General features: G+C 43.1%; 1 protein-coding gene across 8 annotated transcripts in view; it reads right to left on the reverse strand.

Moving 5' to 3' along the window:
* Window positions 1–2,031: 2,031 nt before the first annotated feature.
* LOC120435178 (filamin-A-like) overlaps window positions 2,032–16,547 on the reverse strand; it is a 66,227-nt gene continuing 51,711 nt past the window's right edge. The window contains exons 1-12 of one of the 8 annotated variants that reach the window (XM_039604220.1): window positions 15,161–15,199; window positions 13,274–13,437; window positions 12,683–12,921; window positions 12,440–12,600; window positions 11,734–11,953; window positions 10,912–10,954; window positions 10,675–10,752; window positions 9,825–9,938; window positions 9,038–9,181; window positions 8,813–8,936; window positions 8,511–8,606; window positions 2,032–2,626 (exon numbers count right to left, since the gene is read on the reverse strand). In XM_039604220.1, coding sequence (XP_039460154.1) covers window positions 2,505–2,626; window positions 8,511–8,606; window positions 8,813–8,936; window positions 9,038–9,181; window positions 9,825–9,938; window positions 10,675–10,752; window positions 10,912–10,950 — 717 coding nt within the window. In that variant the 5' untranslated portion in view covers window positions 10,951–10,954; window positions 11,734–11,953; window positions 12,440–12,600; ... (1 more) ...; window positions 13,274–13,437; window positions 15,161–15,199 and the 3' untranslated portion in view covers window positions 2,032–2,504. Of the gene's footprint in view, window positions 2,631–8,510; window positions 8,607–8,812; window positions 8,937–9,037; window positions 9,182–9,824; window positions 9,939–10,674; window positions 10,772–10,830; window positions 11,056–11,733; window positions 11,954–12,439; window positions 12,601–12,682; window positions 12,922–13,273; window positions 13,438–15,160 lie in introns of those variants that run through there. The other 7 variants (XM_039604222.1, XM_039604217.1, XM_039604219.1 and 4 more) reach the window with 7 other exon arrangements.

Genomic DNA, 16,547 nt, shown 5'->3' on the forward strand with positions numbered 1-16,547 from the left:
AACAAAAACTACAGTATCTGATATTTTTGGCTCTTGCCTTATTTTCCCCAGGAGGGAATCACAGCAGATGAATCCAAACACATTTTTACATCATATGACCTTCTTGATGTAATCCTCTCATTTATCCAGGCTTGGGACCAGCAGTAAGAGTATACTAGCTTTGGAAGCCCTGGGGGTGGCTGTCTCCTCCACCAAGGAGTCATTAAAAAAAATACATGAAAATTGTATAAATATGGTTACAGCTGTTGATTGTTTGTTTTTTTCTAAAGTACAAGAGCCGGCATTGCCACATAAAAGATTTCATTTTTGCTTGATGCAATGATCATGATGCAATGTGCAGAAAGTTAAAAGATTAAAGCTAATAAAACAAATTTCATTTGATTCAATTTTATATGTGTGCATGAACTAAGGTGTAAAGCCCTTTGGTCAGCTGTATCGCCTTCAAACCTGCTATAGAAATGACATTGGACAATGGAGAAAGGATAAATTGAACTCATTCATAACCATTCATGGCCAGCTTGATCCAAGCAGTCCTCAGTAGCCATGACAACAAAGACCTCCCACAAATCCTGCTGGGTGCAACCAAAAGGGTTTGTTGCACACCCCGCAACCAAATATAATCATATAAGGGTGTTTACTCACTTTATGTCACTTCCACAATGTTATTATATATAGTTGTTGTATATAGTTGTTTATGTTATAGTCGATGACGTCGTGTAGCTACTTCTAATGACTTTTAGGAAAGTCAATAGCGATTTTCCTTACTGAGAAGCTGGCAACACTGTTTCAAGCAGACACACATTGCCAGGGTTGTGGTTGGCACGGCTGACTGGGAAACGCCAGGTCGTTGATTGATATCATGCCTTGTATGGTGTCAGGAAGACACACACACACATGCTTGTCTTAACCGTCACGTGGTTAAGTGAATTGTGTGTATCCTCTGTTGTCAATAAAAGAGTGAGGCGGACGCAGAGGAGTTGGAGTTGCTTGGACAGGCGAGTGGCAGCTCTGCTCTCCGACGCTCCCCTTGCAAGTAAAACGTACTGAGGTGTCTGTGTGGTTGCTTTCAGTAACAGTTTCTGTTTACCAGCACGGTTGACTTAAACCCAACAGAATCATTGTAAATTACTTCTGATGTTTAAGGAAATATCTACACAGGTATGCAGAAACCCACTTTTACTAACAATCACTCCTGTATATTGTAATCTTAGATTGTGATTCTTTCTCCAACTTTATCAGGTCAGATGGATAATATATGAGTAGAAAAACCTTTCTACAAAGAATAAGCCATTCCAGATGAAAATAGCATAGCTCAGGTTTTCTGCAACTGCATTTCAGAAACTGAAAAGCATTGTTCTCATCAGAGGAAGCATTACATTGAGAAAGTTTGGGGTCTTGAGCAATGACTTTTTGGGTTCAAAGGGATGAAAAGCTGCTGGAGTGTGTGCTAATGTCTGTAGAAAAAGGTTTTATACAACTGGACGTGTCACTCTCTTTTCAGGAAAGTGAAAATTTGATCTAATCATATTAGAAATGTGTTTCAGACACAGATGTTGCTAGATTTACTATTTTTGTAACGAGTATAATATTTTGTATAAGGATGAGGGTGTTTATGTATGAAACTGGAACAAAAAGTGAAGATTTCTTACACCGTGGTGCGTAACTCCCTACAAACAAAAGTGCAAACTGGGTCCAGTTATGTCTTGATGCATGCTCAATCATCCAGGTAACTAAATCCCAAAAGGTTCATTCTGTTAGATAAGATAAGACTTTATTGATCCTATGGCGGGGAAATTTTTGTGTTTCCTCAGCTCAGGTACAGATAGCAGAAGGAAAATACAGAAAATACAAACAAATATAAAACATAGAATAGAATAGAATAAACCTTTATAATCCCACGGATTAGAAATTTTGGTGTTACAGAGCTCTTACAGAAAGGGAAAATAAAATATAAAAGGAAGACACAGGGTGGTCCTATGAACGTAAGCAACCAAGTTCAGTATATACAGGTAACAATGTACAGAATATGTATAGAAAAACTGAGAAAATTGTACGGAGATATGTATAAAATGTAGAGTAAACTAACAAGCTGGTGAGTAAGATGACCAAAGGAATGTTAAGCTGCATTATAGAGTCTGACAGCTGCTGGAAAGAATGACCTGCGGTAGCGCTCAGACAGAGCTGGCCCTCCTGACCAGCTTGTTGAGTTTCCCCCTGTCCCTCTCTGCCATTCCACCACTCCAGCAGACCACAGCATAGAAAATAGCAGACGCCACCACAGTGTCATAAAGTGTCCTGTTCACCCCAAAGTATCTCAGCCGCCGTAGCAGGTGGAGACGACTTAGACCCAGTAGAGTGGTTGAAGGAAAAGGAAAAGGGGGACAGGTGAAGTGCATTTCATGTCCCCGGTGCTGTGGGGGGTTGCAGAGAGGTGTGACGAGCTCTGGTGGATGGGGGAGGGAAGGGCTACTGAATCAAACCTGTTAAAAAACTGGTTCAATCTGTTAGCCAGAACCTGGTCTCCAGACTCTGGACCCCCTCCGCTCACAGTGCTCCGTCCAGTGATGGTGTTCAGTCCTCTCCACACACCTCTGGTGTTGCTCTGCTGGAGCTGCTCCTCCACCTTCTTCCTAAAAGGAAGCATTACATTTAGAAAATAAAATATTTATTTTATATTTGTTTGTATTTTTTGTAAGATAATACACTACATACACGGAGTTTATCTGGACGTAGTGTTTTCAGTGTCATCCAAGTGACTCTAGAGGATGAAAAGCTGCTGGAGTGTGTGCTAATGTCTATAGCAGGGGTGTCCAAACTATGGCCCGTGGTCCATTTCTAATTGGCCTGCAAGAAATGTTATAAATAGAATAGAATATGGCCCGCACTTCAACTTTTGCTTGAGTGTAATGCACTTCTTAGTTTTAACACCAGGGGAAGCTACTGTTGATCAAGGCAGTTGCTCCACCAAAAAGGACAATCCTAGAAGAAATTTACCCCAAGTTACTGAACATGGCAGAACCAAAGAAGCGAAAGGTGCAGAAAATTTCAGACACAGTGGGAGAGTAAATATTTCTTCAAAGAATTCAAGGGGAAGTGTCTGTTTGATCTGCACTGAAACTGTGGCAGTTATGAAAGAGTGTAATGTACGACGTCATTATGAAACCAAACATCAGAACTATGCATCCTACACTGGTGCTGAGCGAGAGCAGAAAGTAAAGCAAATGGTAGCTGTCCTGCAGGGTCAGCAACAGTATTTTTTTGTGCTCAAAAAGTCCAGGAAAAGGCTCCAATAGCCAGCTATGAGGTGGCCCAACTCCTCGCAAGACACGAAGTTACAGAGGAGCTGCTCGATCTTAAGAGTCTAAAAGGCACAACAACAGGTATGGATATTTTTGAAGCTGTCAGACTCAACTGACAAAATGGGACTTAAATGGGACAAGCTGTGTGAAGATACAACAGACGGTTGCTCCAGCTATGGCAGGTGCACACAAAGGAATGGCGTCTATGATGTGCGCTGAGGTGAAAGAGGCTGGAGGTGAGGCTGTTAAAATGCACTGTACTGTTCACCAAGAAGCCCTTTGTGCCAAGACAGTCAATCTTGGAGATGTAATGACCGCAATTGTAACAACTGTCAACATAATTGGAGCAAGAGGACTGTACCACAGAGAATTTCAGGCTTTCCTTTCTGATGTGGATGCTGAATATGGGGATCTACTCTACCACTCGGAGGCGCGCTGGCTAAGCCGGGGCGCCATGCTGAAGCGTTTTTACTCCCTGACGTCAGAAATTGACCATTTTTGAAAGAGAAGGATCGACCTCTTCATGAGCTGAATGACCCTCTATGGTTGGCAGACCTTGCATTTTTAGTTGATCTTACTGATCATTTAACCACCCTGAACAAGAGCCTACAAGGGAAAGAGCAGCTTGTACCACAACTTTATGCGCACATGAAAGCATTTTGTGTGAAGCTCAATCCCTTTAAGACACAAATGCGCAACTTCAACGTTGTGCACTTCCCCACACTGTCCGAGATCAGAACTGCTTATCCACAGGCCAACCTTTCTGCTAAAAAAGGGAAATATGTGTCTGTGATTACATGTCTCGAAAGAGAATTCAGACAGCGCTTCCAGGATTTTTCTGTCATTGAAAAAGAAATCAAGCTATTCGCGACTCCTTTCTTGGTGGATGCCGAAGAAGTGGAAGAGAATCTGCAATTAGAGCTCATCGAATCCAGTGTGATGATTCTCTGAAGAATCAGCATCAGCAGCTTTCCTCCCGAGTCCTACAGGAGCTTGGAAAAGGAAAAGTTTCCTCTGATGAGACGCCAGGTGAAAAAAATGATCAGTCTGTTTGGCTCAGATTTGCTCCTTGATCAAATGACATTTGTCCGGATTTTTGGCACAAGTGGCGTCGGATCAGCACCGCAGCTGGATGGCCCGATTTACATACCCAGCGCAGCTGATACTCACCAGAAATCTACACTATTGGACAGACGAACCAAAAGATCAGATCATCTTCTTTGAATGAAGCTGTGGTGATAATGGGGAGGAAGAAACAAGCACCAGCACAAGCTGGTCGTTGCCAACAGCTATCTCTGCCAGAACAGAGACCAAAGAAAATACACTGACACCTCTGATCTGCTTGAAAAGCTTAGATTCATTTAAAAAAATGAAATGAAAACATCAATATACTGGCAACCGTCCAAGGGGGGGGGGGGAAGCCATCGTAAAAAATATTCATGTTTAGACAAATATTTAAAAGCAAATAACGGTTTCATAGGTTATCACTAGGCTTTATGTAGCCTGAGGTTTGGTGTCAGAAGGTGTGGATGTACAAGAACAATGACAGAGGTACATACTGTCTCCCAGGCCTGTCACCTTGACCTTGCTAAGGTCCAGTGTGCCTGCCACGACGACACTGAAAGGGCTCTTGGGAATGTGATCTCCACCGTAGGTCACGCAACTCCCAGGGGACCCTGTCACGGGAAAGGGAAGCGATCCACATCCTCCCATTTAATATGATGCATAACAGCCAGAACAACGCTTCCTTGTCTTATAAGAACCCACATAATACAAAGTAACTACAAAGTAACTACAATCCACGCCCGCATGTGTGAGCATTTCTTCTCTCACCTGTTGCACAGGTGTATATTTAACAGTGTGTGTTGGTGTGGTTGCTGATGATTTCAAAGTCTTTCACAGCCTGCTGCTACTACTGCTTTGACTGGTACACAGTTCAAGTGACAGCTCAAAAGGACCTGTTTACATTAGCATAAAAACTATAACCCTTTTTTTCATGTTTATTCTTGTTTTTAAATCCTTGCGATTGTGATTTTAATTTTGATCTTGTCAATTTCGTCAAACATTTTCATAAAAGTGTTATGAAGAGTTGTTCCATGTAGTATGACGGAAAACATTCCATTGCTTCAGACAATGACCCCCAACACACCTTCCACTTCTCCCCCCTTCACCCTCCCCCTCCCCAATCCAGTCTCAACGACCACCCCCACCCTCTCCAATCCAGACTCAACGACCTCCATCACACCTCTCACCCCCCTTCCCTCCTCCCTGAAACTCAGAATAGAGATTGACAGACCACGTGACTTTCGCGCAATGCATGCCGGGAACTCGTGGAAAAACATTGAAATTGCCGCATTAAATGCAAGCATTTGCAGCACCGCAAAACGTTTGTTCTCCGGTTCCAATACCTTCTTGGTTTTTCTTTCCTCACCAAAAAAGCAATGTACAAAACGAAGGAGAACAATGCCGGTCCGTACAAAGACAGACTCGACGAAAAGGCAAAGAAAAGGTACTTGGAAAAAGTCAAAGGAGTGAAAGGGTCAGACCCTTATGAGCACACAGAGTGGACAAAAGAGGTCAGCGTGCTGCCCAACTTTCACCACGCTCAGATTTATAATTATACGGTTCTTGGAGTGAGTGCATACACTCATGAAGTTTTAGTAACTTCAGGTCATTGCAACAAGCCCAGGTACAGTTTACCGTCGGATGGGTACAGGACCTTGAAATGCACCGTGTAGAACACAAGACCATCGTACGAACAAAGGTAAGTTTACCAGTCTCACAAATCGCCTTCATAAATACACATTCGTTAACCGTTTATTAATAGGAGCTTTGAGCTCACGGTAATTAATTTGTAGTGAAAAGAATTTCTGGTACGCATTACAGAAATGTAGCAGTGACAATAATATTGTATGCTGTAATCGCACTGGACAATTAGTGATACAAAAATCTATATCCTGTGAATAAAAGTATATGTTTTCAGCGCCATGTAAGACGTATTAACTACTACAAAACACTTACCTTTGTGGAAATGCTTGGAGCAGACTAACGTGAGCTGGAGTGTATTCGAACGTTATATTAGGTCTTCTGATAGCGGCAATCCAGGCCATCCGTCGCCTCTTCGTGACTTCAGAGACATGGCTTGGACAATTTCTCTTCCACGCCGGAATCCGATAAAAACCAATCGCATTTCCCGTCGGCTTCACGCAGCTGTCGTTCGCCCGGCTTGTGCAGTTAATAATACAACAGCTTCTTGCCATTTTTTTGTGTCTTTTTATCGCTGTGTAACTGATTTCAATTGAAAGCCTGTGCCCGCTAGTACCTCTTGCCACGAGTTCCCAGAATCCTTTGCGGTTTTACCCCTGAATGACGTCACATTTTCAATCTCTATACACACTGAGGATGTGAGGCGACTATTTCAGAAACAGAAGCCCAGGAAAGCCCCCGGACCAGACGGTGTCTCACCCTCCTGCCTCAAGACCTGTGCTGAACAGCTGGCTCCCATCTTTACTCGCATCTTCAACAGATCCCTGGAACTGTGTGAAGTTCCCTCCTGCTTCAAACGCTCCACCATCATCCCTGTTCCCAAGAAACCCACCATCACAGGACTGAATGACTACAGACCTGTTGCCTTGACGTCTGTGGTCGTGAAATCCTTTGAACGACTGGTGTTAGCCCATCTGAAGGACATTACAGGCCACCAGCTGGACCCTCTGCAGTTTGCCTACCGGGCAAACAGGTCGGTGGATGATGCAGTGAATATGGGGCTGCATTACATCCTGCAACACCTCGACCGCCCGGGAACCTATGCCAGGATCCTGTTTGTGGACTTTAGTTCGGCTTTTAACACCATCGTGCCTGAACTTCTCTCTTCCAAACTCTCCCAGCTCAGCGTGTCTCCAGCTACCTGTCAGTGGATCACCAGCTTCTTGACAGACAGAAAGCAACAAGTGAGGCTGGGGGAGATCACCTCTGAAACTCGGTCCCTCAGTATTGGTGCCCCTCAAGGATGTGTCCTCTCACCACTACTGTTCTCCTCTACACTAATGACTGCACCTCCAAGAACTCAGCTGTAAAACTCCTAAAGTTTGCAGATGACACCACCGTCATTGGCCTCATTCAGGATGGTGATGAGTCTGCATACCGGCAGGAAGTTGAGCGGCTGGTACTCTGGTGCAGTCAGCACAATCTGGAGCTGAACACTCTTAAAACTGTAGAGATGACAGTGGACTTCAGGAGACATCCCTCAACTCTGCCCCCCCCTCATCATATCAGACAGCCCTGTGTCGACTGTGGAGATCTTCAAGTTCCTGGGTACCACCATCTCCCAGGACCTGAAGTGGGAGACCAACATCAACTCCATCCTCAAAAAGACCCAGCAGAGGATGTACTTCCTGAGACAACTGGGGAAGTACAGTCTTCCACAGGAGCTGCTGATCCAGTTCTACACTGCGGTCATTGAGTCTGTCCTGTGCTCCTCCATCACCTTCTGGTATGGTGCAGCCACTAAACAGGACAGGTGCAGACTGCAGCGGACTGTACGGGCAGCAGAAAGGATCATCGGCGCCCCCCTGCCCTCCATCCAGGATCTGTACCTCTCAAGAACCAGGAAACGGGCAGGGAAAATCATCACAGACCCCTCACACCCTGGACACAGACTTTTTGATCTGCTGCCCTCTGGCAGACGGTACAGAAGCCTGCAGACCAGGACCACCCGACACAGGAACAGTGTCTTTCCCCTCGCCATCTCCCTTCTAAACAGTTGAACTGTCACACTGCTCCCACTGCCAGACTGCAACTGCACCTTATGTACATTCTGTAGTATTCATTCCACCTCATTTCATTTCTGTATTTTATGTATATACGTTTAGATTAGTTATTTATAGTTGGTTTACACAGCTCTGTGTATGTATGTGTATGCATGTTTAATGTATATATAGATACGTGTGTGTGTGGGTGCGTGTGTGTGTGTGTGTGTGTGTGTGTGTGTGTGTGTGTGTGTGTGTGTGTGTGTGTGTGTGATTTACATTGCTGTGCTCGAGAGCCACCATCTACCGGAACCAAATTCCTTGTATTTGTCTGCACATATACTTGGCCAATAAACACGATTCTGATTCTGATTCCGACCGTATTATAGACCAACAAACTAAATAAACAGACTGTTTTTTGTTAGTACTCTCTGACTTTGTGAGGCAGTACAGGTATTCTTACCACTGCGGCTGAGTCCTGGTCCCTCTGCCTTGAAAAGGATCCACTTTGACCCTGAAGGATGTCGTTGGAATAGCCTAAACGCAAACAGCCTTTGTCCTGATGGCAGAGGACAAAGGCTGTGTTAGCATGTTACCTTTGCAGGTAATGCTCTACAGTCATTTTTAGCCTCAAACAGCAGGTGGGTTAAATAAGTTTCCCTGTAATATCTGTTTCTAAACATGTTACTGTTGCTTGGAATATTTCTTTGACATGAGAACATGTTTGCGCTCTTTACTCTCACACACAGTTTTATGGAGCTTTACCTTGACCAGACTCTGAGCAGTCAACAGTGAAGTATGTTGGCTTGAAGGCTTTGAGGCCCGTCTTTGCCACTCCAGGGTCAGAGACCTTCACCTTGTTTGGATGACAGCCTGCTCTGATATTCATCTGTGGGCACAAACACCAAAACTCAAGAGACTTTTCAGAGAAGAAAAGACAAACCCTGAATGCCAGAGTGAAAGTGAGAGCGTGTGTGAGTGTATACTCACCCTGAATGGACTCTCAGGGATGTTAACGTCTCCCAAGGAGACCATCACAGTCTGCTTCACAGGCTTACGTGGGGTGTAGGTGCAGGTACATGTGCTGTTGCCATTATCCTTAACCTGGACATCCACAGAATTGCCTTCACCATCCTGTGCAGAAGACAAGGGATTAGTTCAATCAGATTTAACACACCGTAGTTTTCGGACCATAAGGCGCACTGTTGATGAACAGGTCTGGTTTCATACATGAGGCGCACTGGATTATAAAACGCATTAAGTGAAACAAAACAGTCAGATAAGTCAAACTTTACTCGACTCTTTCTTCTAGCTTCCTCTACTTCCGTACCATTGATTCATTAATGTTGAAATCTCTCGCAGCTGCTCTATTCTCATGTTCTACTGCGTGACTGACAGCCTTGAGTTTGAAATCCGCTTCGTAAGCAAGTCTCTTAACAGGTGCCATTTTGGGGTCCTTATCCACACACAATACAGTAATATTATGTTGAAGCGCAGTGCGTATCACTCCGCGAGGCTCCTGACTACGTAACCGTGACGCTCCGACAATCCATCAAGCGGTGCGACTTCGTAGCTTACCAAAGTCGTACTAAAACATTTTTTGACAGATTTTTGAGCGCCGTGTATCACATAAAATCGGTTCAAGGTCAGTAAGCACAACCAGAATTCATACATAAGGCGCACAATTAAAGGATTTTAAGTGCGACTCATACTCTGAAAAATACGGTACATGCAATATATTTAACATATTTGTGGTCATATACAAAGCCAGATATACCTGGGCTATAATTTTCAGAGGAGCTTTTCCTCCTTGCTTGGCATCAACTGTGAATTCAGTGGGTTTTCCAACAGCCAGACCACTGCTCTGAAGGCCTGGACCGTACGCCTTAACCTAGAGAAAACTATTTTAAACAAACAATTAAAAAAGGAACAAGTCAAAGATCTACTACAGCCAAAAGATCATTTACAGACTATAGCGCTGTGAAAAAACATTTGCCTCTTTTCTGATTTCGTACCTTATTCCATATTTGTCACACTTACACGTTTCAGATCAATACATTTATAATATTAGACAAGAATGTGTAACATTAAACGGCAGTTTTCAAGGGGAAAAGCGATCCAAACATACTTGGTCCTATATGAAAAAGTAATTGCACCGAAAACCCGATACCTTGTGTATCACCTCTGACACCAAGAACTGCAGCAAGCGTTTGGTGCTAGAGGTCACATTTTGAGTTTGTGAGGATATTTAAGGCAGACACACGTAATTAGCGGCAGGTGTGTTGTTGATCGGGAGGAAGCAAACAGTTTGTGACCGCTGTGCTGCTGTTAAATCCTGGAAATAAAGAATCTGAAGGACAAGATGAGTAAGGCTGGACTTATTGGACTGTATCAAGTTTAATAAGTTCATGCATACCAGTGACATCGCGTCACCACCGCCAACGAAGACCCCAGTGGCTTCAAGCCTAGGCTTAGCCTCTACAGGAGAGCTTTCAGCCATGAAAAGTGTGTCCATCACAAGCCCACCACCATGATCTCAGGTCTTGAGGCAACAATCATGAAAACTAATCTTAACTGAGAGTGTTGGATGTCCTCATTGTTGCAGAGCACATGGACAGCATACTCACCTGGTTCTGTGGGCCCGCAGCGCATGTCACACCATCCATCACCCTTGTCATCACATTCAATCTTGGTCTGAGAGAAACCTGAAGAGAAATAGAGCAACTTCAGAGAAGAAACTGAAGCTGATCAGCACATGCTTTCAGGACCCCCCTTGTACCAACATTGTCTCCAACAGCCTCCATCACAAAGTCAGCAGATTTACCAACAACGCCTCCTTCCAGTCCAGGACCCCAGGCCCTCACCTTCTGCTGGCCAGCCTCAGTGCCAATCTTAGCCTCCATGGGACTAAACAGAGCATAGAATGATCAGTCACAATGGCAAGTTGGAGTATTCCAGTTATTGTACTGTTTGCATGCCCATGTGTAGCTGCGTGGAATATGTTCCAGATGTGGTGGGGTAATACTCAAATCCATACACACCATCGCCAACATCTTTCTGTTTACACAAACCCTCAAGACCCTCTGTGAACACAGCAAAATGCCTTTGCATTATTTCTTTTAATCAAGTCTTATCTGATCATTTGAGGAAGAAAGAAAACACAAGCGTCCCCAGTTTGTTTATAGTAAAACCAGAAACCATAAATTAACAATTCACTTTAATCATGCATTAACAATTTGTTGGCTGCTTAGAACAACATTTAAAAAAACAAAAACCCCATAGCTCAGAGTATAAATCCCTTTGAGGCAATAATAATTTTAGGCTCGGTGGTGCTGAATTATATTTCCAATAGAAACACAATTTCATATGTTGTAGTAACAACACACTGCCAGAAGATGGCAGCCTAGGCCTACTTTACCATGCTGTTCCAGTAAAAAAGAAAGAGTGACAGAGACACTTTTTATGAACTCATCTGTAATGTGTCACCTTTTCTGTAGAATGAAGAAGTGCTTCCCTTCTTTTAAAGTAAATACAGGCTTACAAAGATCCTCTAAACATGTTTCTGAAATAATCCTAAACACAATCATTAAATCAAAAATGCAAGAAACAATTTATTTAATCACTCTTCTTAACTTAATTCCTTAACTTATTACAAAAAATAAACAAGGACTTTTCTGCTGTCTCACCTCTGTCAGTGTTCATGCTGTTGCAAGAACAGGTGGAGGTGCAGGTGGAACTTTGACTTCACTGTGGTTTGTATGTGCAGGCAGGAGTGTGACATCTCACAACAGCAGAGGATTGTGGAGCACGGTGACTCCTGCTGCGACGCCCCCGTCTGAGTGTCCTGAGCTCTTGGTCCTCAGCAGATGGCCCACACACTCATTTATCACCATGTCGTTACCCTGCCTGTAAGAAAACAATTAAGAATGAATTACAAACTCGCTTCCTTGCTAACATGATTAACAGCTAAATACTATCATAGTGGAGGTGTAAAATTACTGCTAAAATAGCTCATATGAACCCTGATACTGACCTATGTATTTATCAAAACAAATGATCTGATATTACAAAGAAAACTAATGATTGCTTTTTACAGTATTAGCCCAGAGGGATGTAAGGCAGGGTGGTTAGTCAGCCATAACTTGCTGACAACTTGTATCTGGTAGCTTTTTCACATCCTAATCAATTTTGTTGTCAAGTGTGTCTCATATACACTATTATCTCATATACACAACAAATGCAGACACTTTGCTGTCTTCAGCAACAAAAACGCCATCAAAAAAGTCACGGTCATCAGAGCAACATCAGAGAAACAATAAAGTCTAACCATGGAAGGTTTTTTTTAAATATATGCATAAAAACACAAAAACAAAGAACATCAACAATGGGCACCTTTCGTTTTGCTGAAAGTGATATAGCTTTCTGTTCCCATCAGCTGAAACCACCAACATTTCAGGTGTGCATGCTGGGCAGCTGAAGCTGACATCACAGCACAGCTGCTCTTCCTCATCAAGAAAGCTGTGCTGCAGTGCATCGCCGTTGGCATGCCCAGTCTGTATGTACAGAAATATAACAGAGGAATAAATATTTGCATCTGCTTATTGAAAAACAATATCAAAGAAATACTTCACTCACCCTTCCCCCACACTTAGTACCACGCTCCAACAGTTTTGCAAAAGCTTCCCTGGAGAATCATGGAGAAAATACTTTTAGTTCCTGGAAGGAGCTCAAGGGTCTAAAGTGTAAAGAGTCGACATGTTGACAGATGCTGGCCAATATCCACTCCTAATCAGGTCCTTTAAATCAGGGCTGCACTGCTGCTGGCAACTTTGACATCTGTATATCGCCTGGTGCACATCATAACGTCCTTGGACCTAAAAGAAAAAGAAACAACATGACTAATACATCACTGCCTTCACAGATGACTTCTGTTAATACAATACCATGTTCTGATTGTACAGCAAGGGCAGATAACATGCTCCATCACACTATGTTCAAATCCATCACAGAAACCTCAATAGCAGGTTGCTGTTTATTATTAATGTTGATTAAAATCACTATTTTTCCTGCTGACACTGAAGTTTACGCCCCCACAGGAGCAGTTTCGAAGCTTCACTGTTGGCAGAATGCGAGCTACCAAAAAAGAGAAAACCACTTACATAGAGTATTTCTAACTGGCTGTAGACACATATGAAAACCAAAATTGAGTATCTCATGAGGAAATACCTTGTATATTGGTGCAATTTTGACCGTCCACTCTGATAATACATGTGGTTGGAGGAATGGCTTTAAAAAAAACATCAATAACACTTTCTCTGTTGTGGAGTGGCTGATGTTTGTGACGTAGAACATCACAATCCCCACAGAACCGTTCCTCTGGAAGACACTCTCTGCACATAGACAGGACATTTTTGTAACAAATTAAGCAACATTTGAATAACTGAAAGTAGTATTGTCAAGAGATGTATTCTAAGACACTTCTTCAGCTTTGAATCAGAGAGGAGAAACACACACTGCAGTTAGTTACTTGCAAGCAAGGGCAGCCACAGAGTACTCGCACAGAAGTGAGGGCTCTGAGACTCGCACCGTGCCACTACCCTGGTCTTTATTTATACATCATTGGGTGAGTGTGTGTGTGTTGGGGGGGTCAGAGTGTGACCCCATAAATGACTTCCCTAAACCTGCTGGTCTGGAAGTCCAGCAGTTCATCTAAACAAAATGCACTTAGAGTAAAACAGACATAGATACGTTTATCCTATCATAACACAATAAGAGAAGGTATGCCCTTTTCCCATGCTCCCAGGATGTGAGTTTGAATGCCAGAACACCCTGGAATGCACATAAAAGTCTTTGCAGCCTTCTACAGATCACACATCCTATCACTACACAATCGATTATACACCTCGAAGCATATATGGAAACTTATATCATTAAAAGATTATACTGACTACTAAGTACAATTTTCCATTGACAAGTATGCACTCAGATCCAGCCACTCTTGACAAAGGTAGCAGCTTCTATTCTATTTTGATATTATAGCTCAGGGTGGCTCAGTGTACTTCACTATGAGCTGACGGTTAAAAGGACATTTGTCAAATTCATGTGGTTTTATAATTCTTAAAGTTCTCACGCTCAAAGACATAAATGTCAGCCAACAAGGCATCGCTCATCAGGCTTAGCTGTATAGAAATGTATGTTATTGAGATGAGACCTAATAACAGCAGGATGAAGACCGTGGCAACACAGAGGATGACCAACAATTTCAGTGTCAGTGTGACATTTCAGCTGGTATGGCCGTGCTTCTTCCCAGCGCTCAGCAGCTTTCTGCTGCCAAAAGGACCGTGACACTGCCCTACTTCTTTGAGCTTCAGGAGAAGGACATCAATCCAAAACAGCAGACAGTCTTTTCATATTCTTTTCTCTAAAGAATGCAAATATGAAGTATTGTTGCTCCCCTTTGTTTCTGATAATGTCACTTTTACAAATCGTGTCCCATCAGCTCTCATGGCTGCTTTGGCTTTGAGGGTCAGAGAGGACAAAAAGCTATTAAGGACCTTTTGATTTGCAATCCAGTTCTCCTCTAAAGTATTAAGGATGAAGCAACAGTGCTCCTCTTTGCTATTCTGACAGTGTAGATTCTACAGTGTAGAAGGTTAAGTAGAAGCTTACACAGCACCATCAGCCATCATGCTAAATTTGCACAGTGTTGGGAAGGTTACTTTTAAAATGTATTCCACTACAGAATACTGAATACATGCCCCAAAATGTATTCTGTAACGTATTCCGTTACGTTACTCAATGAGAGTAACGTATTCTGAATACTTTGGATTACTTAATATATTATCATGTTTACAACTACGTGAATGTACTATTGCTGTGATTTATTACTGTTACTGAAGGTCCGCGGCTCCGAACCGTAGTAAAGGGACCTCTGGCTAATACGGTGGGTTCCGTGTCGGGCTGGTAGCCGAAAACTAGCTTTACTTTGTTGTCTGGGTCAACTTTGCTTGCCAGAGACAGAGAGAGGCGTTGAAAGACTGCTCCAATGGAACTTATTTTTTCCGGAGGAAAACACGAACACAGTGTACAGTTGAGACTTAATAGCTTACTTACAGCTGGGCTCGTCAGGCACTCTTCTCGGCTGCGGTGGTTATTATTATATTTACATGCTTCCAGCTCCCGTTTTTGCTCCGTGACAGCTCGGACTTTTCCTTTCTCTCCCTCCCTCGCTCACAGACACATAACGTGTATGGCAGTCCATTCTCGCTGCAGCACGGACTGCACTGCGCATGATGCTACATTCTTTAGGGCCATGCCTGTAGCATTCTGCCTTTTAGCTTAGCACAACAACAACAACAACAAAAAAGCGCTCTCTCACCCAGGAAACACGCAGAGAGAGAGCGCGTCACCCTGTGACCATGGCAACCGTAACGCTGCCGCCTGGAACAACAGAACGTAGCTGTCAAACAAACCCAAACAGTCCTGACCTGCGACAATATGAAACAGGAAAGTACCGCCGTGTAATCCATTTATTTCACCAAAGTAACTGTATTCTGAATACCACCTTTTTAAACTGTAACTGTAACGGAATACAGTTACTCATATTTTGTATTCTAAATACGTAACGGCGGTACATGTATTCCGTTACTCCCCAACACTGAATTTGCATCTTCAAAAGTCAATGCAGCCAGACTCAAACCTGATTATAAATGTTTAGGAGACACTGATTTAATATGTTTCACTACAAAATAAGCTAACATTTACAGCATGACTTTAATGTTAGCCATTTCGCCGCTTCGGAGAAGGTGGCCGAGAATGACGGAGAGAAACAGGGAGGAAGTTTTTAGGTTTTAGAGATGAAGTATAACTAGTCTGCTTCTAATTCCGGTTTACTTGATTGCGGTCAAGACATAAAGGAGGTTCTTTTCAAGAAAAGCCCCGGAGCCCACTCAAGTTGAACCGCTCACTCCGCCATCTTCCCAGAATCCCCCACGCACTTCAAGCGTGCAGACCTGAATTAGGACACAGCTTGTGAGACTGAGATTACCCAGAATGCACCACTGAACGACACAGGAAATCATTCCTTAGCTGTGGACATCTCCCTGTACAGCTCCTCCATCTAATGCACGACACACACTTTTGTTCTACGGGGAAAATAACAATTTGTTACAGTTTAGCCTAAAATGTCAATGATATATATTTCTCCTCTGCAATATTTTGGACATTTGTAATGGAGCTATTTATATATATATTCCGGCTACACCTTATATTTTGTAACTGTGTAATGTGTTGTGTTATTTAATTTTGTTCAGTGTTACTGCTCTTATTGTCTTGGAGCGACTGTAACCACACAGTTTCCACAGGGATGAATAAACTCTTCTTATTTCACTTTCAGCTCCAGCGTGCAGAGAATGTGTTAAACTTTTTCTCTGCCACCTACTAACAATAAACACAAAGAACATAAAGGCTTCCACCTGGCCCAAATGACCACAACTACGAC

The sequence above is a fragment of the Oreochromis aureus genome, linkage group 20 (assembly GCF_013358895.1).
Source record: "Oreochromis aureus strain Israel breed Guangdong linkage group 20, ZZ_aureus, whole genome shotgun sequence".
Taxonomy (NCBI): Eukaryota; Metazoa; Chordata; class Actinopteri; order Cichliformes; family Cichlidae; genus Oreochromis; species Oreochromis aureus.